At 43.1% G+C, this 24,713-nt stretch overlaps 1 protein-coding gene across 2 annotated transcripts in view; it reads left to right on the forward strand.

The window, feature by feature from the left end:
* The window catches only part of UBAP1 (ubiquitin associated protein 1), a 44,905-nt gene that overhangs the window by 6,842 nt on the left and 13,350 nt on the right, over window positions 1–24,713 (forward strand). For both annotated transcript variants that reach the window (XM_032213777.1, XM_032213778.1), the window contains exons 2-4: window positions 16,747–16,787; window positions 17,859–17,983; window positions 21,506–22,402. In XM_032213777.1, coding sequence (XP_032069668.1) covers window positions 16,754–16,787; window positions 17,859–17,983; window positions 21,506–22,402 — 1,056 coding nt within the window. In that variant the 5' untranslated portion in view covers window positions 16,747–16,753. The remainder of the gene's footprint in view (window positions 1–16,746; window positions 16,788–17,858; window positions 17,984–21,505; window positions 22,403–24,713) is intronic.

The raw sequence follows: 24,713 nt of genomic DNA on the forward strand, positions 1-24,713 counted from the left end.
GCTGACCTGCTGATCTAGCAGTAGCCTGCAGTGCTGCATTTAACCACTGCGCCACCTTGGAGGCTGGATACATTCTTTTTTCTTCTTTCTCTTTGATCACTTGAGATTCAAGGTTCTTTCAGCTTGTTTACTGAGAGTGATAGTAGGAAGAGCATAAGTTGTTTATACAGGTGCCTTTTGGAAGTTCTATCACTAGCTATTGGAGAGAAGACAACATTTTGACTTGAAAGATAATAAATGAACCTTTGAAGTTTATTAAAATAGCCTTGAACCCCATAGTGGCAGTATCTGCAAAATTGAAAGAATGGCCCAGCAGGAAAAAGAAACTGTAATATTGCAAATGATTATGTTTGAAATTCAAAATCTATTTAGTTGTGACAGAGAGAATTGAAAAGAGATTGGAGAATATGGAATACAAAACAGAAAAATCTGATGGAGAAACTAAGGATGTTTACCAAATGAAGAAAGTGGAGGACAGAGTTCAAAAGATGGAGAAAAAAATGAGCAAAGAGATAAGAAAACTGTGGATACTGACAACAAAGTGAGCGTGGTTGGTAATGGCAAGAGCGGAATATGGAAAGGGGAGATGGATGGATTGGAACTCTACCCCAGACTTCAAAGCACAGAAGAAGAAAAGAGAGAAAAATTGATGGCGATAAGGGGAGAAATCTTGATAGAAGTACCAGTGATAACCAAAGATAAGCTGATGGAAAGAGCAGATATTGGGTTTCAAGCTTTTGTGAGATACGAAAGGAACCGCATGTTGCCGAGGGAGTTTTCTACAAGATTTATTAAGAAAGTAACTAGAACATTAATGCCACAAATGGCAAGAGATATAAGACCGTACTATTGCTGGAGGGATACAGGTTGATGCAATGAAAATGTATAATAAAAATTAAGGTAAATTTAGTTTACTAGTTGTATGTATAAAATGAAGCAACAATAGCTATAGTTAAATAATGATTAATAATGATAGCAATACATATAGATATATGAGTGATAATATGAAATTTTATATAAACAATATATGAAGATTATGAGAGGAGGTTTAAAAGCTTTATCTGGAATATGTTATAAAGATGCATTGTGATTGGATGATTTTAGGATGATTTAATGGAATGTTATCATATAATCCTATTCTAGATTTTGAATATTATATATAAAAGGACATAAAAACAATTATAGTCAAATTAAGGTTGAGATATAATAATCGTGATATACATGAATATAGGTGAACTTAAAATATGCGATTTGATATGAAAAGTAGGTGATGACTATGGAAGAGATGCATGGAAATACTGTTACCAACTGACATACTTTCTACAATTTGTAATGGAAGATGGGTTTTTGTTTGTTTGTCCTTGTTTAAAAACAAATAAAAATTGTTTTAAAAAAAGAAAGTACATGGCAAAATACTGTGTTTTCCCGAAAATATGATCTAACCCAAAAGTAAGTCCTAGCTTGATTTTTACATGTGTGCCCAATATAAGCCCTACCCCCAAATAAGCCCTAATTAAGACCCCGCTCACTCCAGGATGGGGTAAAAACTAAGCTAGGGTGGGGTGTGTGCAGCTGCCCTATTACTTACCTTCGGACAGTTGAAGCCAGGCCTCAAGTGAGGTGTGTCAGTGGATAAATAAGACCTGTTCCTTTTTTGTGAAAGGGTCTTGTTTTTGGGGAAACACGGTAGTAGAGTTGAAATGCCAAATTATTTAATTATTTCTCGTTTGCAACTGTTTGCCTAGCTGAGTAGAATCCAGTTATCCCTTTGATTCCTGGTTCCAGTCTGTGAGCGTAAATATATGTGGAGTGTAACAGGAGTTAAATTCCTCGAGTGTTGCTTTTCTTGTAACTAGTATAACACCCCTGTTTGTTCATAAAGTATTATTTTCTTACAGCACAGTGTCATTTCTTGTCAGTGCCGTAATCACAGCATGACATATGATGGGATAAAGCTACCTTTTAATGAACTGGAAAATTGTTTCATTGATTAGAAAATTGATTTTGTTGCAGACTTTCTAGCCCAATTTTCCTGTGGTAACTTTTTATCAAGACTTTATCAAGTGCAGTGATTGTAAAGCTGGGTACATCTCAGTGCAAGGACTACAGGTAGTCCTCGACATACAACAGTTTGTTTAGTGGCTGTTCAAAGTTACAACAGCACTGAAAAAAGTGACTTACGACCAATACTGCAGCTTGATTTAAATTCAGGTGCTTGACAACTAGTTTGTATTTATGACGGTTACAGTTTCTCAGCATCATATGACCATCTTTTGCAAATGTTTGGCAAGTAAAGTCAGTGGGGAAGCTGGATTCACTTAACAATCGTCTTGTTAATGTAACAACTTCAGTGATTCACCTAACAAATGTGGCAAGAAAAGTCGTAGAATGGGACAAAATTCACTTAACGAATTTCTCGCAACATAAATTCTGGGCTCAATTGTGGTCATACCTTGAGGACTCTAGCTGTACAGCGTGCATTTTAACTTTGCTTTCCACTGGGTATAATTTCCTATTTTGAACTCTCGTCTGTATGATTGATAACAGAGCAGGGTTCAGCTCCTTATATGGAGACATTGTCTCTAGACGGTAGGATTTGCAGAGTGGTTTTGTGAAAATTGGGTAATACCACGGTAGTTTGCCATCTGTAAAGCTTCCATTTTGAACTATTCTTAAAGTTGCCAAATTCATCTTTGATCAACTTAAGACCTTTGGGGAAAATGAGATTGAAAGGCTTAAGTAATGCATCATAAGGAATACACACTCTGCTTTTGGAGTAGTGTATGTTTTTGAGATAATTGTTACCCCACTACTTGGATGAAGTTGGCATGAGTGATGCAATCAACTTGAAGATGAACTTCCCAGAAATGAGATTCCAAGAGGTGATTAATATAGGTTGATTGATGATATTGATGTGATCCATTCGATCATGTCTGACTCTTGGCGGTTGTCTGGGCCAGGACTCACAACATCTTCTGACGTTGCACTGCTTCTTTGAGTTGTTTTATGCTCTGATTTTGATTTTGAAGAGCCGAGGTGGCGCAGTGGTTAAATGCAGCACTGCAGGTTACTTCAGCTGACTGCAGTTCAGCAGTTCGGCTGTTCAAATCTCACCGGCTCAGGGTTGACTCAGCCTTCCATCCTTCCGAGGTGAGTAAAATGAGGACCCGGATTGTTGTTGGGGGCAATATGCTGACTCTGTAAACCGCTTAGAGAGGGCTGAAAGCCCTATGAAGCGGTATATAAGTCTAACTGCTATTGCTATTTGATGGTGTCCAATGTTTTGATGTGGCCTGGTTTCCTTTTACCAATAACTCTCCCCAGCGTAATTGCTTTTTCCAGTGAATCCCCCTACGTGACATGGCCAAAATAAGTGAGATGCACTTTGTGATTTTACCAGTGGCACGCCCTCCTTGCGTGTTGGTCACCTCTGCTGTCCGAGGAATACGCAGGTGCCTTCTCCAGCACCACCGCTCAAAAGGAGTCGATTTTCTCTGGGGAACATGCTAGAATGGGCTAACCTACATTCGGTTGTCGTGATGTCCTTGCATTTCCAATAACTTGATTACGTATTTTTAGATCCATTGCCTTCCAGTTGTTAGGCAGAAGCAACTAATGTGCTTGATCCCATTGGTCATCGGCCACAAGAAAACTGGTCAAATCATTAACAGACTCAAGTCAAAGTTCTTCCCGGCAGCCTGAATTTGCTACTTCAAGACCTTACAGTTCTTGCTTGACAGGAAGGTACAGAAGGAAAAAGTTGTCACAAGCTGTTCCCTTTATCTCTCCGGCAGTGTTATGGCCCACCAACGGAGCTGGCAGCAGAGTCGGTCAGTGAGGAGTTTGGGGAGGAACATGGGCCAGTCCTGGAAGCTGGGGAAGGTTCGAACAAGGGCTCTGCGTCAGAGGCAGAGATGGGGCCAAGGCCGTCTGGCAGTTCTCAGCTGCCTTCGGAGCTAGACAGCAGTGAGGCAGAGGACCCGGGGGCCTGTTCCCAGTGTGCACATGCGCAGAGCTGCCAGAAGAAAAGAACAGTTCAGAAATCAGGGTCGACTTGGGAGTAAGGCCACAGGTCAATGGTGAATGGCCCCTCCAATAGGAAATAGAAGAGGAGCGGGCTTTTGCAGGAAACCATTCATTAGTTCGTTTCAGGAGTGTGAAGATCTGTCTTTGAATCTCAGGGACTCTGTGCCAAGTCTTTCCTTGCACAGCTCCTCCTTTGGAAAATATCGACATGGCAGCTTTCCATGCTAGATAAGGACTGTGGTCATGAATTCACCTTTGAAAGTCTGTTTGCCAGGCCTTGGCTCAATGTGAATGAGAGGAATTCACATTTGTTTAATAAAAGGGGTTTTGTCGGGACAGGAATCTGCTTCATGCTTTTGGGGGAAGCCTAGGGCAGAACAGGCAGGGATATGTGGACCTGAGAGACCACCTCCTGCCGATTACCTCCCAGAGACCGATTAGATCTCACAGGTTAGGTCTCCTCCGGATTCCATCTGCCAGCCAATGTCGGTTGGCGACTCCCCGGGGGAGGGCCTTCTCTGTTGTAGCTCCGGCCCTCTGGAATGACCTCCCCGTGTAGATCCGGACCCTTACTACCCTCCTGGCCTTCCGCAAAGCCACCAAGTCCAAAGCCACCAAGTCCTGGCTGCTCCAGCAGGCCGGGGGGCTTGTGAAATATCCAGCCCCACGGAAACTGTGAATGTTGCGTATTTTAAAGTGTTGTTTTTGTCTATTTATCCCCTTCCCTTGTTTATTGTGAGCCGCCCGGAGTCCTTCGGGAGTGGGAGGCATACAAGACAAATAAACTCAAACTCAAACTCTTAATAGACCAGCTCCTATCTGAGCAGAAGGGTCTGAATTTGCTATTGGTCAGTAACACTGTGTGCCCCCCAAGACACTTGATAAGAAGGTGGGTGTTTGACCTCTTCTCCAGAGCATCTGAAAAGAAGCAAAGGATCGAAGCTCCTGAGAGGGAGATCCAACCTGGAAATAAAGAGAAATTTCTTGAGGTTTCCAAGAAAAGATTGTGCAAACCTTTATCTGGGATGGACTAAGGATTCCTGCTTTGGGCAGGGGGTTGGACTAGAAGACCTCCAGGTTCATTTCTAGCTCCGTGATTATCAAGTAGGCCAGGTCAAGGTGCAGACATCAGAAAGATTCCAGAAATGCAACTTAATTGTAGAACAGGTAGTCCTCAACTTACGGCCACAATTGAGCCCCAAAATATTGTTTCTAAGCAAGACAGCTGAGTTTTGCCTCATTTGATGACTTTTCTTGCCACCGTTGTTAATTGAATCGCCACAGTTGTTCAGTTGGGAGCACAGTTGTTAGGTGAATCTGGCTTCCCCAAGTTTCCTTGTCAGAGGTTTGATCCTAGGACACTCCAACCGTCATAAACACCGGCCAGTTGCCAAGCTTCTGAATTTTGATCAGGTGACCATGGGGATGCTACAATGGTAATGGTCGTAAGTGTGAAAAACAATCACAAATCCCTTTGTCAGTGGTGTCGTAACTTTGAGCGGTCACTAAGCAAATATTTGTAAGTCAAGGACTAACCTGTATCCTGGGGAGGATTTCAAGAGACAAGTTTATCTCTGTCTCATCTCATACTCAATCCGAAAGTCAGGGTTATTTTGAGTTTCTTTCTCACACCTCATTCCTTCTGTGAATTGTGTAACATTTTCTGCAAGTTCCCTCATTAACGATTATTTCATATGTTCCCCAAGGTGCTTCCCATGTTCCTTAACGGAAGAGAAAGGGTGGCAGGGCGGGGAACCTTTGCGCTTCTTTCTCCCTTTAATGCTTATGCCTGTCAGTTTTCAAGTCTCATGAAATATGGCAGCCTCATGTGAGGTGACGGACATACTGATTCAGTGCCGTAAGCCTTTCCAAACACGTGCCTCTGTTACTCATCTCGTGTCGGTTCTTCATATTCTTCATTATTCGAGGTAGTGAAAGATTTGCTGAACATCTCTGAGCATAAATGCCTTGGTAATCATTTTCCTAGGGACGCAGTGGCTCAGTGGCTAAGATGCTGAGCTTGTCAATCAGAAAATTTGGTGGTCCGAATCCCTAGCACTGCGTAACGGAGTGAGCTCCAGTGACTTGTCCCAGCTTCTGCCAACCTAGCAGTTAGTTCAAGTAGAAAAATGGGGACCACCTTTGATGGGAAGGTAACGGCACTCCATGCACTTTTGGTGTTGAGTCATGCTGGCCACATGACCCTGGAGACATCTTCCGACAGCGCTGGCTCTTCAGCTTTGAAACGGAGATGGGCACCGCCCTCTAGAGTCAGGAACGACTAGCACATATGTGCGAGGGGAACCTTAACCTTTACCTTAATCATTTTCCTATGGAATGCCCTCCGTCCAGAAATTGCGGGTGCTCCAACATTGGAGATCTTTAAGAAGAGTTTGGGCAACTGAACAGCCATTTGTCCAGAATGGTATAGGATCTCCTGCTTGAGCAGGGGATTGGATTAGAAGATCTCCAAGGGCCCTTCCAACTCTGTTAATTCTGTAAAGGAGAATTTCCTAGACAGACACATTCTACAGGCAATGGAAATATTGGTTGAATTTAGTGTTTAGCATTTACCTAACCCTAACAGTGTACTACTTTGATTTTGCTTAAATCTGTAGATATCTTTTTAAAAATTTTAAATCACGGCAACTGGATAGCAGTTAATTAAAACTGAGACATTTCATTACTCTTTTTGGAGTGAAATTTTGGGGAGTCAAGAGTCGTCTCAGTTTTAATAAACTTTGGTCCAGTTGCCACCATATAACCTTTTCCTAGATTCCTTTGGCCTGAATGATTGGGTCTTAATTTACATGTTAAACCTGTAGAGGTAGTTGATTTTAATAAGTTCAGTTGTAAGGAGAAATAGAAATAGGCTCCGACGATAGGGAACACCCTCCTTCTCCAAAGAGCTAGTATTAAAAGCAAGCTTCCACAGAGGGGGCGGGGGAACAGTCAAGGAAGCTAAGTGATGATTTGAGGAGGGTGGAGGGAAGGACACACACAGGAAATAGAAAGAGGAACAGGTTATAAAGGAAGAGCTATAAAAGAGGAGAATTAAGGAACTGCCTATGGAGATTCTCCATCATCCAGGACCTGGTTGTTCCAAAGGTGCTTTTTTCAAGAGGCAAATGGATTTTCTGGTTTTTCTTTGAAGACTTTTTGCCTCTCCTCCAAGAAGCTTCTTCAGCTGAAGAAGAGCTGAAGAAACTTCTTGGATGAGAAATGAAAGGTCTTCAAAGAAAAAACAAGAAAGATTATGGGCATTCTCGATTTAATGACCAGAAACGAGCCCCAGATTTCCCTTGCTAAGTGAGATGTGTTTGCCCCCATTTTATGACCTTTCTTGCTATAGCTGTTAGGTGCATCCTGTTAAAGGTAGCCACACGGTTGTTAGGTAACTTTGCTGGTCAGAAAGCCACAAAAGGGGGTCACGTGACCACTGTGACTGTCATAAATATATGTGATTTGCCAAGCGCCTTAGATTTGGTCATGCGACCAATGTGGCAACGGTTGTAAGTGTGAAAAACGCTTGTAAGTCACTTTTTTTTTTAATTAAATGTTTTTAATTTTAGTTTGAAACGGGTACAGCATCTTTCTTAATATATCAATCAATTACAGATAAGTTTTGGTACATCTCCTCCACAGTCAACCAACATAACTCATATTAACTCAAGCATTATTATATATCCATTTTCATTTAACTGTAATTATTATTTAGGAGTATTGGTAGGAGTAATAATCTTGAACAATACCTACCCACACCGATGGGAGGGGAGAAAAATCAAAAAAAAGAAAAAAGAAAATAATTAAAATAAAAGATAGTAGATAATACAAAAAAAGACAAAAACGACAATCAGGAAAACAAAACAAAACACAGGTGTCTATTATGAAAAAAAAAGAAGTATATCAACTGGTTACAACATGTTTTGGTGCTTCTCTTCCGTTAATTCATATTAATTCAGATAACTTAACTCGAATATTTACCATATCAACACCATTATACCTCCAGTTTTAATTATTATGGTTATTTAAACATCCTTCATCCTTAGCTATGCTAAAGAATTAATCCATAACACATGCTGGCAATTCATTTACTTATTTGTAAAATCCTCTATTATGGCGCAGTGGTTAAATGCAGCACTGCAGGCTACTGCTAGATCAGCAGGTCAGCGGTTCAAATCTCACCGGCTCAGGGTTGACTCAGCCTTCCATCCTTCCGAGGTGGGTAAAATGAGGACCCAGATTGTTGGGGGCAATATGCTGACTCTCTGTAAACCGCTTAGAGAGGCTTGAAGGCCTATGAAGCGGTATATAAGTCTACTGCTATTGCTATCATCAAATCCTCATATCCTATTTTAGCTAAACATCCATAATATTCAATTATATCATATATCATAACATTTTCCCAATATTGATTAACATTTGATTGTATGAATTTTATTTAGTTTTTTAATAGTGCTAATTATTATAGTTAATACTCTTTATGTATAATCTAAAGGTGTTTTCTCATATCCAATTGTTAGTTATCATATCAACTCCACATTATATACATTACTATCAATATCAATTATTATTCAGCAATATCTGTTACAAGAAAAAGCAATTAGGTTTAACTAGTTTTCAATTGTATTCATCAATCTATCAGCCAGTTCCAAATTATATATATTGCTATCCATATCAGTCATTATTCAGCTATATCTATTACAAATTGAAGTAATCCGATTTAGCTAATTTTAGGTTGTATTGTCCCATCTGTCAGCCTGTGTCCCTCCAACAGCGAGATTTCCTCAGACCAATAGCCATTCGTTGGATAAATTTACCAAATGTTTCCATAAGCAAATCCAAACAAAAATATTTCGGCACCTTTGAATTCTGAATGTCGGTGATGGAATAATAATGTTGTCCTAGGCTTATAAAATTTCCCAAATTAACTTTAATTCTCAAGGGTGGATTTTCCATTCCTCCTGCACTCTGTCTCTTTAAATGAGTCGTCTTTATAGCTCCCCCACTCCTCTCTTCCTCTGAGATAGACCAGACACCATTTCTCACATTTTCCATTTGTGTTTCAGGAACATTTAAGCATTCAACGATCTCAGTTTTAACTTCATATTTTAGAATCAGTTGATCCAGGGTTCTTTCCAGTTTTTGGTAAGAATCAAAGAGTCCTCTACACGCAGAGAAAAGAGCCTGAAATGAAATCTTAGAGGTATTTTGGGACGCCATGATGTGTCATAGTTAAAAATTAGAAGCTCTCTTTTTTTTTCCCCACAGGCTTCGAAGCACTTTTTTTTTAGTCTCTTACAGGCTGTCAATCTTATCTAGTTGTAAACAGAACTAGGTAGTAAAGTAATAAAAATGTCGAATCGTGACGGGCTAATTAGTAGGAGATAAGTTTTACGATCCACTTAGGGAGATTCAGAGGGGGGAGGACGTCGCAAGGTTTCTTGAAGCATTTAAGAAGTAAAGTAACCACCAGTCATAAATCCATTAGAAAGGCCAATTCGCCGCTAAATCTTCCTGTTTTTTGGTTTCAATTAGCTTAATTTTTTAACACGAACAGTCTCTCTTGGATAATAAAATCAGCTTACCAGATGACATCACTTCTTCCATTCTTAGGGGCAACCTGCAGTTTCAGTTAGCACGCAGCTAATCCAAAAAGGAATTGGCACGAGGAGTTAATACCCCCCCCAGAGATTTGCGGATATCTCTGGGGTCCTGGGTGTCTCCCCACCTTCACTGTCGTCTCCGGGACAGCTAGAGTTCAAAGAACCCGTCCAAAAATCCTTTGGTATAGAGGAATTTCAGGAGTAGCCTGAAACTCCATCTTCTCACTGCTAAGCCCCGCCTTCTTTCCCTTGTAAGTCACTTTTTTCAGTGCTATTCTAAGTTGAGGACAATCTGGGATTTTTTAATTCTCCCTAAGTCACCGGCCCCCAATCTTTTGAGCACTAGAGACCAGTTCCGTGGAGAGAGGTTTCCCCGTGGATTGGAGGGGACGTGTTTTTGTGGGTTGCCTGCATCCCATGGATGGAACTTCACTTGTTTGCCCAGTTTCTAGCATGCTTCGGACCGGGACCGGTCCACAGACTAAGGGGTTGGTCCACAGTCCTAAGAGATTTGAAGATTATCATTAGGGACGGATCATTATGGACAAAAAACTGTGTGGTTGCAAAGAGCCAACAATGACTTAATGTCACATAACTTTCAAGATAAAAGACGCTCCTGGGGAGAAAAGCTATGGCAAATCTAGACAGCGTACTAAAAAGCAGAGACATCACCCTGGCAACAAAAGTGTCTATAGTTAAGTGTTCTGACCCCCCCCTCCAGCCTGCGAATCACCCAGACACAGGCTTGGCTGTTTGCCACTCTTTAATCACGGAGTTATCGACTCCTTTGGCTGAAGACCCAGACAAGACTCACATGCAAGAATAGTTGGCAGCAACCCAAATCCAACAGATACGGATACAAGACAGACAAGAGTTTTCCAATACTGTTTCAAACGGTTGTGTCCTGCAAATGCCCCCTCCCAACTTCTCCACTTATATACTCTCTTGGGAGGGGCCAAGCCACAACCACCTGGGCTTAATCATTGTATATGACTCTGCCTACGGAGCTGCTGCTTCCGTTTCTCCGCCCTTCTTAATCTTGCGTCAGGGACAAACTGCCTTTGATCCTCCCCACTGCTTCATGCCTCAGGCGCCTCGTGGTGGCCAACCAGCCTCTCTGGTCCCTGCTCTGAGTCTGAACCCTGCCCAGGGTCCTCCACATCTTCCCTGGCAGACTCATATGGTTCCTCGGTATCCGAGTCCATCAGCAGCTCAACCGGATCCTGCTGGGCCACAACAGTTAAGGCTGTGGTTTTCCCAGTTGCAATAGATGGCTGTGAAGGTTGCACCATAAGGAAGTCTGAGCACCAAAGAAAGGAGGCCTTTGAACTCTGGTGCTGGAGAAGACTCCTGTGAGTCCCTTGGACTGCAAGGCGATCAAACCGGTCAGTCCTAGAGGAGATCAACCCTGATGGCTTTTTAGAAGGCCAGATCCTGAAGAGGAAACTCAAATACTTTGGCCACCTAATGAGAAGGAAGGTAAAGTACGGGAAGGCCTTGAGGAACGTTGTCCATGGGGTCGCAATGGGTTGGACATGACTTTGCAACTAACAACAACCACAAACTTACAAGATGGTGGTTCTCCGGCAGATCAGGACTGCCGTGAGTTCCTCTGGCTCATCTGGAATTAAGCCAGCAAATGTCACCCCCCATGGTTTGTGCCAAAGAACCTCTGGCTTGTGGTGTGAATACAGCCATTGGCTGACCTTCCACAGCACACTACAACTGTGTAGTTTGTGAGATGCCATGGATCGTTTTTACACATTGAACAGAGCTGGTCCTTGCATAATTCATTTTGTTTTAGCGTAATGTATTGCAGATTTTTAAACCCAGATTAAAAAGTTTACTGATCTAAACCTCCAGCCTAAGCACGACAGTTGGTCTTTTAATGTTCCCCAAAGGGTGGTTTTTTTTTAAAAAAAAATCCCTGGGCTGCCAAGGAATGTCAGGAAATAGCTTGAATAGCTGCATCTTCTCATAATTCTTGGCTTTGGAGGCGTAGGCCAAGAACAAAGAGCCCTACTTACACGGAGAGTCACCACTTCTCCCAAATCTTCTTGGGGCTGGTTGGGGCTGGGAACAAAAAGGCCTTTGAGTCAAGGCTGAAGACAACCTTTTCCATTTAGCCCTGTTTCTCCAAAAAGCACCAGTCGTTTATTTGAAAGCTTGGTGCGACGGGCACAGATCTGCCTTCTGGGTCACTTATGTTTTGGCTACTGGGGCTCTTATCAATAGCAAAGCTCGCAGGATCCCAAGTTTGCTCCATTTCCTTGGAGAAATAGATGGAGGGACACAACTTCACTTCACAGACTAGAACACATCATCTCCTGGGTGTTTGGTCCAAAGTCACCCAGCTTTTGTGCTTAGTTCAGGACTAAAACTAATCAAAAAGATGTAGAAAAGAGTGCAGAGAAGAGCAACCAAGATGATTAGGGGACTGGCGGCTAAAACATGAAGAATGGTTGCAGGGACCTTTTTTTGTCCTTTTTGGCCTCCCCCCCTCCCCCCACCCTTTTTTTCTCTCTCCCTTGTTTTATTTTGTTGTTTTTTAAACCCTAGCTTATTGTGGTGCTTATTAAATATACAATAGAGAGATACGGGATGTATAAACTTAGTAGGGATGCACCTGTGATTAAACGACATATTGTATGTGAAGATGGGTTTCCCCTCCCCCCCTTTTTTCTTTCCATCCTCTCCCTTTCCCATTGTTGTCTGTGTAACAAAAAATAAAAATAATTAAAAAAAGAAAAGAAAAAAGAATGGTTGCAGGAACTGGGTATGTCTAGTCTAGTGAAGGAGAGGACTAGGGGACACATGATAGCTGTCTTCCAATATTTGAGGGGCTGCCACAGAGAGGAAGAGGGTCAAGCTATTCTCCAAAGCACCTGAAGACCAGAGAAAGAATAATGGATGGAAACTGACCAAGGAGAGATTCAACCTGGAAATAAGGAGGAATTTCCTGACAGTGAGAGCAATCAACCCATGGAACAGAAGTTGCTTTCAGAAGTTGTGGGAGCTTCATCCCTGGAGGCTTTCAAGAAGAGACTGGACTGCCATCTCTCGGAAATGGTGTAGGCTCTCCTGCTTGGTTGAGGGCTTGGACTAGAAGGTCCCTTCCAACTCTGTTAATCTGAATCATTGCTTCTTGGTGATTGGCCCAGAGTCACCCAATTGGCTTTCGTGTCTAAGGCACTATAACTCCCAAATGACTTTCTTGCCTAAAGTGGACCTAGAATTCACCATCTCCTAGTGAATGGGCCGAAGTCACCCAGCCAACTTTCATGGCTAAAGTGTGACTAGAACTCACAATGTCCTATTGAATGGCCCAAAATAACACAGCCAGCTTTTGTGTAAGGTGGAACTAGAACTCCCAGTCTCCTAGTGATTGGCTCAAATCACCCAGGCCAGTTTTTTGGCCTAGGACAGGACTAGAAATCACCATCTATGAGAATAACAACCCTTACCAAAAAAAAACACGATGCATCTCATTCTTTGGATAGGGAGAAAACTTCAGTTTGCAAATACGACATGATACAGTTCAAAGGCAAAAAAAATCATATTTCTCCAGACTCTTAATCGGCTGAGTTTGCGAACAAGAAGTAAAACAGCGTCTACCGCACAAATTCAGTTGTTGATCCATCATCTTGTTCTGTGTAGCTTTCAGCTATTGCTTCAGCCTATTTATAGAGAGAAGCTTGTCTTGCGTATGGAGGAACGATGCCAATGTGGCCAGCCAACACAGCTTGTCTCTGTGCTTTATGTGCCGACTTAAAATTGTAATAACAAGTTTCCCCAGTTGCTACAGGCCTTTGCAAAATATCCGTTTTGGAATTAAGTTGACTATGGCGCTAATAGAACATCTTGTTTTCCCTGATCTGGTTTGCCTCAGTTGTGGTTTCCAAACTGTTATCACAAAAAATTAGAAAACAACGCTTTAACACCAGTCTGTTTTAAATTTTGATTTTAAGATCTGGTGTATAAAATTAGCTCTTTCGTATTGGCTATTTAGTTTGCAAATTTTGCAGTACAAATAGTCCTTGACTTACAACCCTTTGTTTAGTGACAGTTCAAAGTTACAACAGCACTGAAAGAAGTGACTTATATGTGAATGTTGGTCACACTTACAACCATTCCAGCAAACCCCCTGGCCACATGATCAGAATTCAGTTGCTTGGCAACTGGCATGAACCTATGACAGTTGCAGTGTCCCAGGCTCCTGTGATCCCCTTTTGCGACCTTCTGACAAGCAAAATCAACGGGGAAGCCAATTGTGGTCTTAAGTCAAGGATTAGCTGTACTTGGAAAAATACAACTTGTAGTTTTCCTGATCAGATGTGCTAAATTGTGTTGTACAAGGTCACAGGCTTAGATTACTCATCTGGTTGCCCTTTTCAAGTAAGGGAATGTTACAAATGGAGCACAGTTTTAAGGCAAATTATGACTGTGTCCATGTTTCCATCAAAGTAGAGCTGGAAGGGACCTTGGAGGTCTTCTATGCCAACCCCCTGCTCTAGCAGGAGACTCTGTGCCATTGGCTAAATTGCTAAATACACCTGTCTTCAACTTATGACCACAATTGAGCCCAACATTTCCGCTGCTAAGCGAGAAATTTGTTAGGTGAGTTTTGTCCCCTTTTACAACTTTTCTTGTCACAGCTGTTAAGCGAATCATTGCAGCTGTTAAATTAATAACACGGTTGTTAAGTGAATCAGGCCTTCCCCAATGACTTTGCTTGTCAGAAGGTCGCAAAAGAGCATCATATGTTCCCGAGACACTGCAACCGTCATAAATGTGAATCAGTTGTGAAGCATCTGAATGTAAATGACCTGACCCTGGGGAATGCTATAATGGTCATAAGTCTGAAAAACTCTCGTAAGTCACTTTTTTCATTGCCGTTGTAACTAGGGGAACTGTTGTAAGTCGAGAACTCCCTGTAAATTAAATACATTTTTTAAATAGTTGACTGAATTGGAAATAGTTTAGATTCAAAAACGGTGCCAGACAGCCATCCAGTTCGGAAGAAAAATCCCTCTAGCTTAAATATGTTGAAACCCCCCAAATTGGGGGATCTTTCACGCCAAAGTTGAAAAGTATTTAAAGAATTTCAAAGTGTGTTAATTCGAATCTACCTTTGCAACTGGAATCAGAGGTGAAAATGTGTGTTAAGTGCCTATTAAAAACCATGACCGGGATCAAAGAGATAATCATGACAAATAGTTCTATTTGCTTGCACTTGCTGATATGGAGATGAAATGTAAACTGTTAGTCCCAATAACCAACTTCGGTCTAACAGCGGCAATAACCAAGGTCATTAATGCAATTTAAAATCTGCTGATCATCCCCTCCCCTCTTAGGCCATCAGGGTAAAAATAGCTTTCGGGAAAGAAGCTGATTCAGCTCCCAAAGACTCCGGGATATCTCCAGCTTGATGCCAAGTCATATTTCAAGTTTGAATGAAAGCAAATATTGGGGGGGGGGGGGGGGACCTGGTTAAATAATTGTGTTGCCTATAATTCAATAACTTCCGAAAATGAACTCTGTGTATAAACACTAAATAATACATGTGGATATCAAATAAGAAAAATCTACTTTTATTAGAAAGGATGATGGAATCCTGCTGACCAATGAATAAATCATGATTTAAAGCATTGAACTGACACCTCCCGACCAGTGAGGTCAATAAAATCCACCCTGGTTTGCCATTGTAGTGGGATTTCTATTTTATTTTCATGTCTACCCTTAAGCCTTCCAACCTGTTTTTTTTTTTAAACAATTTGCAGTTGAGCAGAATAAATATGTTGAAGATGTAGCTTGATCTACAAGTTGCCTAATTAAGCTTTCAAGAAAGCTTTTAAAAGAATGCAGTGATAATCAGCTATTAGAGAATAATAGTTTATAATTCACTAGAAACTTGGATGGGCTTTACGACTAGGATAGTGATGGCGAATCTTTTCGGCTGAATGTATCCAAAATTTGGAAAATGCCTAACCACTGCTGGTCTCTTTTCCTCTTCTCTCCTCTTCTCTCTTTTCCTTCCTTTCTACCCTCCTCTCCACTCCTGGCTCTCCCTCTCTCTCCTCCCTCTCTACCCCCTCTCTCCTCTCTTTCCCTTCTCTCCTCCATCTCTCTCTTCTATCTCTTTCTCCTCTGTCTCTCTCCCTCCTCCTTTCTCTCCCCCTCTCACTCCCCCCCCCCCCAAATCTAGAAAGTTTAGCCAAGTTGCCACAGCTACCTCACCATAGGTCAACTTGTCGCGAGACAACAGTTACGCTAACATCGAAGACATGGTGAAATAGAATCATTAAAGCAAGGGTGCAAAAGGAAGGCCAGCAGGAAATGTGGATGACCAAAATCAAAATATTTTAAAAAATTATTTTAAGTAATTCAATAACTTTGTTGAATTGTCCTGTGGCGAGCCATGGTGAATTGGCAGCGATAAGTTGGCTGTGGTGCGTTGTCCCATTTTGAATGTTGGTGCTCTGAACAGCTTCACTTGCTAGAAGCCCTGACTGGATCAGAAGTGGGGAGCCAGGCCTCCCCTCCATCCCTAGTGCCACACTTGCCGCTCAAAAAGGCCTCTTTGTACTGTTCGTGCACATGGGCCAGGCCCCGTTCTCAACCAGCCTCCAGAAACCACATGAGAACAGAGCATGCTTTTGAGAATAGCTGTTGCATGTTGATGACTCGGGGGTGTCACCCCAAAACCTTAGGCTGCGTCACCTTTGACACACATGCCATAGGCTCGTCATCTCTGGACTAGGATGTGGAAATCAGGTATTTGAAACCCCAATGGACGCGTCCCCATAGTCATCATCAGCAAACCTCTCAACTGTTAAATTTTGAATCATAATCTCATTTGCAGGATATCTAGGCCACTCCAATCAGCCACCTGGGCACAGCGCCACTCCCTTAATCTGACTTGGAGGGAAAACAGATACCGGGGAGTCCAAAGTTAAACCCAGAACCACACAGTCTTATTATAAAGCAGGGTTTTGCGGCATTCCTGTTGCATGCATGAAGCTGAACTAATGTCTGCCGTGGAGTTTTTCATACATGTCGCGTGCTATAACTCTTCTGAAGGTTGCTAATTGTGCTTTTTAAAAATGTCTTTCAGATTCTCAATGGCTTCTAAGAAGTCGGGGTCTGATTTTCACGGTAAGTGAGCGGCCAGGGTTGGATCTGTGTTGCCCATCTGGATGTAGTTTCTCCATGGTTATGAAATGTAGGATTCTGTCCATGGGATTTAATTATTCATTGGCTCTCAGCGTGCTCTAGAGCAGTGTTTCTCAACCTTGGCAACTTGAAGATGTCCGGACTTCAACTCCCAATTCTGGGAGTTGAAGTCCAGACATCTTCAAGTTGCCAAGGTTGAGAAACACTGCTCTAGACGGAGTCAAAACCTTTAGCCCCATTTACTACACTGAGCAAAGTGGCTAAGTAGGACTCCAAGGATGAGCTTTGCAATAGAATAGTTTGACTCCCAGAATCAGATTGAGCCTCATCCTGTTTTCCTTTAGAAAATCAGTGAAAACAGTTTTCTTCCATGGATGAGTTTTAACCGGATACCAGGATACTGTATACAGGTGGTCCTTGACTTATCACCACAATTGAGCCCCAAATTTATGTTGCCAGTTGAGAAATTGATTATGTGAGGTTTGCCCCATTTTATGATTTTTCTTGCCACATTTGTTAAGTGAGTCACTGCACTGAGCCAAGGTGGCGCAGTGGTTAAATGCAGCACTGCAGGCCACTTCAGCTGACTGTTATCTGCAGTTCGGCTGTTCAAATCTCACCGGCTCAGGGTTGACTCAGCCTTCCATCCTTCCGAGGTGGGTAAAATGAGGATCCGGATTGTTGTTGGGGGCAATATGCTGACTCTGTAAACCGCTTAGAGAGGGCTGAAAGCCCTATGAAGTGGTATATAAGTCTAACTGCTATTGCTATTGCTATAGTTGTTAAGTTAGTAACATGGCTGTTGAGCGAATCTGGCTTCCCCATTGAATGTGCTTGTTAGAAGGTTGCAAAACATGATCACATGACCCTGAGACACTGCAACCGTCATAAATATGAACCAGTTACCAAGCATCCAAATGTAAATCACACGACCATGGGGATGCTGCAATGGTCATAAGTGTGCAAAATGGTCGTAAGTCACTTTCTTCAGTGCCATTGGAACTGGCGTTCATCAGTAGCTGCTAAATCACAGTCTGACTTGCTTCCTTCCAGGGCCCTTCAGTTACCTTGACGATGTTCCATTCAAGATAGGAGAAAAATTCAGAAGACCAGCGAAAGTTGGCCTCCCCATCGGTTTCTATTTGCCAGACTCCCCACAACTGATAAGGGAAGCCCAGGTGAGTCATAAATTCTGGACATTTTTTTAAAAAATGATCCTTTTTAACCTGTTTAACCTGCTGTATCAAAATTAACGTGATTGGGAACATATAGTACATTTAAAGTTTGCTAGTGCTACCATAGGTGGTGCCAAAAAAGCAAAAGAATATTGGTGGATAATTCAAAGGTGGCTGATAGAGATAACCGAAGAGGAAATAGAATTCAAAACAGAACTATTTCTTTTGGGAATATATAAACGATAAACAGAACAAGAGGGTAATCTACTTAATAATACATATTATTATGTCAGCAAGAATGGCCTTTGCCCAAAACTGAAAAAACAGGGAAATTCCGTAAGAAGAGGAAATAATTGGGAAAATTCTGATTTGTGCTGAAATGGCTAAATTGACGTGGGACTTGAAGAAGAAAGATGAATCAGAATATTATAAGATCTGGGATAAATTTTATCGATGGTTGGAACAAAAAAGGAGAGACCCTAAATAAGCGATGACTAAGATTTATAGAATGGAGATTAGAATTATCTATGAAATTATAACAGTGAAAATGTGTAAGACGAGAACAAAGCAACATAGAGGGAAATACGATATCTTTGTATTTGTAAATACTGACTAGACCAATTGTAAATAAGCATGGTGGTTATAATTTTTAACTTTATATTCTGGTATGTTTGGCAAAGACATTGCCAGGACGGTTACACACTCTCCAATGTTTTAATGTGTGTTTCATAATTTTTTTAAAATAATAATAATAATAAAAAGGAACATATAGTACATTTAAAGTTTGCTAGCTTCTAATTCATGTCTGTAATTAAACTTCCTTCGATCTAAAGTTCTTCCCCCATTGACCTCGTTGGTCAATAGAATCACTTCTGTTCCTTTAAAGTAAAATTGATTTGTTTGCACTTCTGCTTCATTGTTTGTAGAAGCCAAACAACAAACAATAGATATTCAGTTGTCAGTATATCTTTGTTCATCATCAAGGAGTTCTATGGAAGTTGCAGTCAAAGGAAGAGATCCTCTTTCTTTTTTAAAATTCCTCTTCTTTTGAAGATTTTAGATTGGTAGACAAATGTTTTGACTTCATCCTTGGCCTTTGTGGAAGTTAACTTAATAAGGCTCTCAGTAAACTACCCAAAGGGAGCTGATGGTACATTTATCAATAGGTGCTCTTCCTTTAGAGGAAATACAGGTGAAACTCGAAAAATTAGAATATCATGCAAAAGTTCATTTATTTCAGTAATGCAACTTAAAAGGTGAAACTAATATATGAGATAGATTCATTACATGCAAAGCAAGATAGTTCAGGCCCTGATTTGTCATAATTGTGATGATTATGACTTAAGAGCTCATGAAAACCCCAAATCCACAATCTCAGAAAATCAGAATATTGTGAAAAGGTGCAATAATCTAGGCTCAAAAATGTCCCACTCTAATCAGCTAATTAAGCCATAACACCTGCAAAGGGTGTTAAATGGTCTCTCAGCCTGGTTCAGTAGGACTCCCAATCATGGGAAAGACTGCTGACCTGACAGTTGTGCAGAAAACCATCATTGACACCCTCCATAAGGAGGGAAAGCCTCAAAAGGTAATTGCAAAAGAAGTTGGATGGTCCCAAAGTGCTGTATCAAAGCACATTAATAGAAAGTTATGTGGAAGGGAAAGGTGTGGAAGAAAAAGGTGCACAAGCAGCAGGGATGACCACAGCCTGGAGAGGATTGTCAGGAAAAGGCCATTCAAAAGCGTTGGGGACTTTCACAAGGAGTGGACTGAGGCTGGAGTCAGTGCATCAAGAGCCACCACACACAGACGGATCCTGGACATGGGCTTCAAATGTTGTATTCCTCTTGTCAAGCCGCTCCTGAACAGCAAACAATGTCAGAAGCCTCTTACCTGGGCTAAAGAAAAACAGGCTGGTCTGTTGCTCAGTGGTCCAAAGTCCTCTTTTCTGATGAGAGCAACGTTTGCATCTCATTTGGAAACCAAGGACCCAGAGTATGGAGGAGGAATAGAGGCACACACTGCAAGATCCTTGAAGTCCACTGTGAAGTTTCCACAATCTGTGTTGATTTGGAGAGCCATGTCTTCTGCTGGTGTTGATCCACTGTGCTTCACTAAGTCCAGGGTCAACGCAGCCGTCTACCAGGAGATTTTGGAGCACTTTCATGCTTCCTTCCGCAGACGAGCTTTATGGGGATGCTGACTTCATTTTCCAGCAGGACTTGGCACCTGCCCACACTGCCAAAGGTACCAAAACCTGGTTCAGTGACTGTGGGATTACTGTGCTTGATTAGCCAGCAAACTCGCCTGACCTGAACCCCATAGAGAATCTATGGGGCATTGCCAAGAGAAAGATGAGAGACATGAGACCGAACAATGCAGAAGAGCTGAAGGCCGCTATTGAAGCATCCTGGTCTTCCATAACACCTCAGCCTTGCCACAGGCTGATAGCTTCCATGCCATGCCACATTGAGGCAGTAATTGCTGCAAAAGGGGCCCAGACCAAGTACTGAGTACATATGCATGCTTATACTTTTCAGAGGTCCCATATTGTTTTACGTACAATCCTTGTTTTTTTGATTGCATGTAATATTCCAATTTTCTGAGATGGTGGATTTGGGGTTTTCATGAGCTGTAAGCCATAATCATCACAATTATGACAAATCACGGCTTGAGCTATCTTGCTTTGAATGTAATGAGTCTATCTCATATATTAGTTTCACCTTTTAAGTTGCATTACTGAAATAAATGAACTTTTGCATGATATTCTAATTTTTTGAGTTTCACCTGTATTTTAGTTCTTGGAGTACTTCAGTTGATGGGGTCCCCGGTGTTCTCTGAGCCTGGTTGTTTTGTTACAGACATTTCACAATCCACTTGCGTAATATCATCAGTGCCAGAATGGAGGGGGGTAAAAATGAGAGCAAATCCCATTCCCTTCTAGCACTGATGATGTTATCTAGTTTGGTAATGAAATGTCTGCAAGAAAACAAGCTTGGAGAGCATCAAGGACCCCATGCTCATTGTCCTCATCCTCCTTCCTCTCTCCTTTTTCTCCCCCTCTCCTTTTCATCCTCTTTCCCTCTCTCTATTTTTCCTCCTCCTTTCTCTCTCCTTTTCGTCGTCCTCCTCCCTCTCTCTCCTTTTCCTCCTCCCCAGAGGTGGGTTGCTCCTGGTTCAGGCAAGCAGGTAGTGGTGGTGGCAGGAGGCTCTATCCACACAGAAGCGTCGTGTGCACTCACGCAAGCAAGCACAAATGAACTGGTAGCGCTGAGATATGCAACCTCTGCTCCCTCTCTTATTTTCTTCATCTTCCTCCTCCACCTCCCTCTCCACCACCACTCCTCCATTCTGCAAGCCTCCCTCCCTTCTAGCACTGACGATGTTACCTAACTGGGTCTTGAAATACCTGCAAGAAAAACCACCAATCGTAGGGACCCCCACAGTTGTACCCCAAGTACAAAATCGTCTCTTTCCTTGATTCTCCGGTCTCTTACGATGCTTTCCTTCTCTCCCTCTCCTCAGTATGACTTCTCTCTTGAAAGGAAGACGATCGAGTGGGCTGAGAACATTAAAAGGATCCAAGCTGTCCAGCAGGAAATGGAGCAGAAAGCCAGGGAGACCCTGGCCAATGTGAAGGGGGCCTCGGAGGAAGACCTGCCCAGGGGTTGCCGCCTGGGGGCTGCCCTGCCTCTCCCCATCAACCCCATCCTGGCCGGCCTGCATCACAACTCCATCCTCACTCCCACCCCGGCCAACAGCAACGCTCTGAAGCAAAAAGTCTTGAGCCCCACACACACCAAGGCCGACTTCAACCCGGCGGACTTCGAGTGCGAAGAAGACCCCTTCGACAATTTGGAGTTGAAGACCCTGGACGACAGGGAGGAACTGAAGAACATCCTCCAGATCCACGTTGACGCCACGGGGCCATTCATGGCCCAACTGCTCGACGGCGGCTTGCCCAAAGTGGCGCCTCCGTCGGTCCTGCAAGACCAGGAGGTCCTGGCCTCTTTGGAAAGGGCGGCTTTGGACCTCAAGCCCCTCCACAAACCCAACGGTCTCGTGGCCTTGCCCCAGCTGGGCGGGTGCGAGAAGGTGCCCCCCTCTTCCAAAGTGTCCCTCCCTCCTGTGACGTTGGTCAGCAACATCAAGTCCCTCTCCTTCCCGAAGCTGGATTTGGATGAGAGCGACCTGCAGGCGGCAAGGCTGGTGAATACCTACCGCGCACACAACGGCACTTTCTTGGGAGTTTTACCGGACAAAGCCAGTGAACTGAACGGACACCACGGGATCGGGGCTCCCACCTTCGGCATGGACCCCGGCCTAGACACGCGAACGTTATCCTCCGTGTCCAGAGGTCCTTCCCAGCCCACCTCCGTAGCATGTACGGAAGACATTCCAGCTCTCACCACAGCCACAGCGGTAAGCACTGCGCAACACAGGAAGTGCGCTTTGGGGGGGAGCGGTTAGCGCATGAGCTTTGATGAGAAGACGAGTCGGAGGGGTCGTGATGGTGGGGGCTGTGTATTTTTCTCTTTCACAATTTTTATTGTGTTCAAAAGGTTAAGACCCAAGGGGGAAAAACAAACAGACACAGAACAAAACTAAACAAAAACAATATATTTGTGGCTGTTTTGTACTAAATACCATTTTATAATGCTTTGGTAAGGCCACACATGGAATCCCACCCACCCTCATGGCCTTCAGAAAAGCTGTTAATACCTGGCTGTTCCGGCAGGCCTGGGGCTGTTGACCTTATTATGTAGGGTCCAGCCCCGATCAGAACGTATGCGTATTGGAGAATTTTAATCTTTATTTTTATTTTATTTTGTTTGTTTTTCTTTTCTTGTTCTGTGTAAGCCGCCTGGAGTCCTCTGGGATTGGGCGGCGTATAAATCTAATAAATTAAATTGAATTAATCCCGCATCCAGTTTTGGTCGCCATGACATAAAAAAGATGTTGAGACTCTGGAAAGAGTGCAGGGAAGAGCAACAAGGATGATGAGGGGACTGGAGGCTAAAACATCTGCAGGAACTGGGTATGTCTAGTTTAATGGAAAGAAGGACCAGGGGTGACATGATAGCAGTCTTTCAATATCTCAGAGTCAAGCTATTATCCAAAGCACCTCGAGGGCAGGACAAGGAGCAATGGGGGGAAACTAATCAAGGACAGATCCATCCTAGAACTAAGGAGAACAATTAATCAGTGGAACAATTTGCCTCCAGAAGTTGTAAGTGCTCCAACACTGGAAGTTTTTAAGAAGAGTCTGAGTAACCATTTGTCTGAAATGGTATATAGGGTTTCCTGCCTAAGCAGGGGGTTGGACTGGAAGACCTCCAAGGTCCCTTCCAACTCTGTTATTCTAAATAGTACGATCTTCTAAATGGTAGAAATAAAGCCATGTCCCCCAATCTCTATCGATTTTTGGAAGGCAGAAATTTAAGGGGTGATGGAATACCGATAATCCTCAGTTTAGAATTCGTTTAGTGACCCAAGTTACGTTGTCACTGAACATTACCCACCCAAACCCCAGTTGCTATTGCTACAACTCCAGCTTCCCTTGTTGGCAAAAGGGCTAGTCGCATTCTTTGGGATCTGCTCAATATAAGACCGGAATAGAAAGGAAACTCGAGTTGTGTCGTGGAGGAAGTGAGGTGGTCACTCACACAAAGGAGCAAGGGTTGCGCTGCCTGCAAAATGCTGGCCCCATGTGGACAGGGAGGGAGTGGGTCACTTAAAAGGAGGGATGCTATTTCAGTTGTTTGCTGGCCTCTCAGGGTGGTAGAACAGAACATTGCTGAATCAGGAAGTGCATGTTCTCTTCCCTGGCAGCTGCTCTCTGGAACGGTCGCTCCCCAGAGGTTTAGGTAGCTCCCAACCTTGTGATGAGACTCTGGAAGGCTTTGGAAATGTGATGCCCTCCCAGGGCCTTGGTGGTGCTTTATGCCACAGGAAATGTGGTTCAGAGCCAGGAGATTGTTGTTATTTTCTCATGTTTTGTTTCCTTCCTTTTTATTGTGGGGGGGCTTGGTGGTTTCCTTGCAGGCATTTCATGACCCAACATGACATCTCAAGAGCCAAGGTGGCGCAGTGGTTAAATGCAGCACTGCAGGCTACTGCTAGATCAGCAGGTCAGCGGTTCAAATCTCACCGGCTCAGGGTTGACTCAGCCTTCCATCCTTCCGAGGTGGGTAAAATGAGGACCCAGATTGTTGGGGGCAATATGCTGACTCTCTGTAAACCGCTTAGAGAGGCCTGAAAGGCCTATGAAGCGGTATATAAGTCTACTGCTATTGCTATTGCTATCAGTAGGTCATTTCTGTTTATCCTTCTCTCAGTTACTCTCAAATAGTTCTGGAGTTGTATGGCATCTACATCGCAAACAACCAGCGTTTTCCCCAAAAATAGGACCTACCCCCCAAATAAGTCCTGGTCTGATTTTTAAGCGGCCACCTGATATAATCCCTACCCTAAAAATAAGGCCCGAGTGAAGGGGGTGGGTGTGGCCAGCACAGGAGGCAGCCAGCGCAAGCGGGCCGATGGTGTCCAGCAGCAGCCGCAACCACTGCAAGGCAGGAGAGTTGATTACCTGTCTTAAGCAAGAGGCAGAGGTGGGGAAGGCACTGCAGTCTGGATGCGCTGCGCGGGCTGCAGAAAAACCAGGCGTCAGCTGTGGGATGCTTGTCTTCACATGTCTCGGCTTGCCTTCATCCCATGGGGCATGTCGGGATCG

This window comes from Thamnophis elegans, chromosome 3, assembly GCF_009769535.1.
Source record: "Thamnophis elegans isolate rThaEle1 chromosome 3, rThaEle1.pri, whole genome shotgun sequence".
NCBI classification, from domain to species: Eukaryota; Metazoa; Chordata; class Lepidosauria; order Squamata; family Colubridae; genus Thamnophis; species Thamnophis elegans.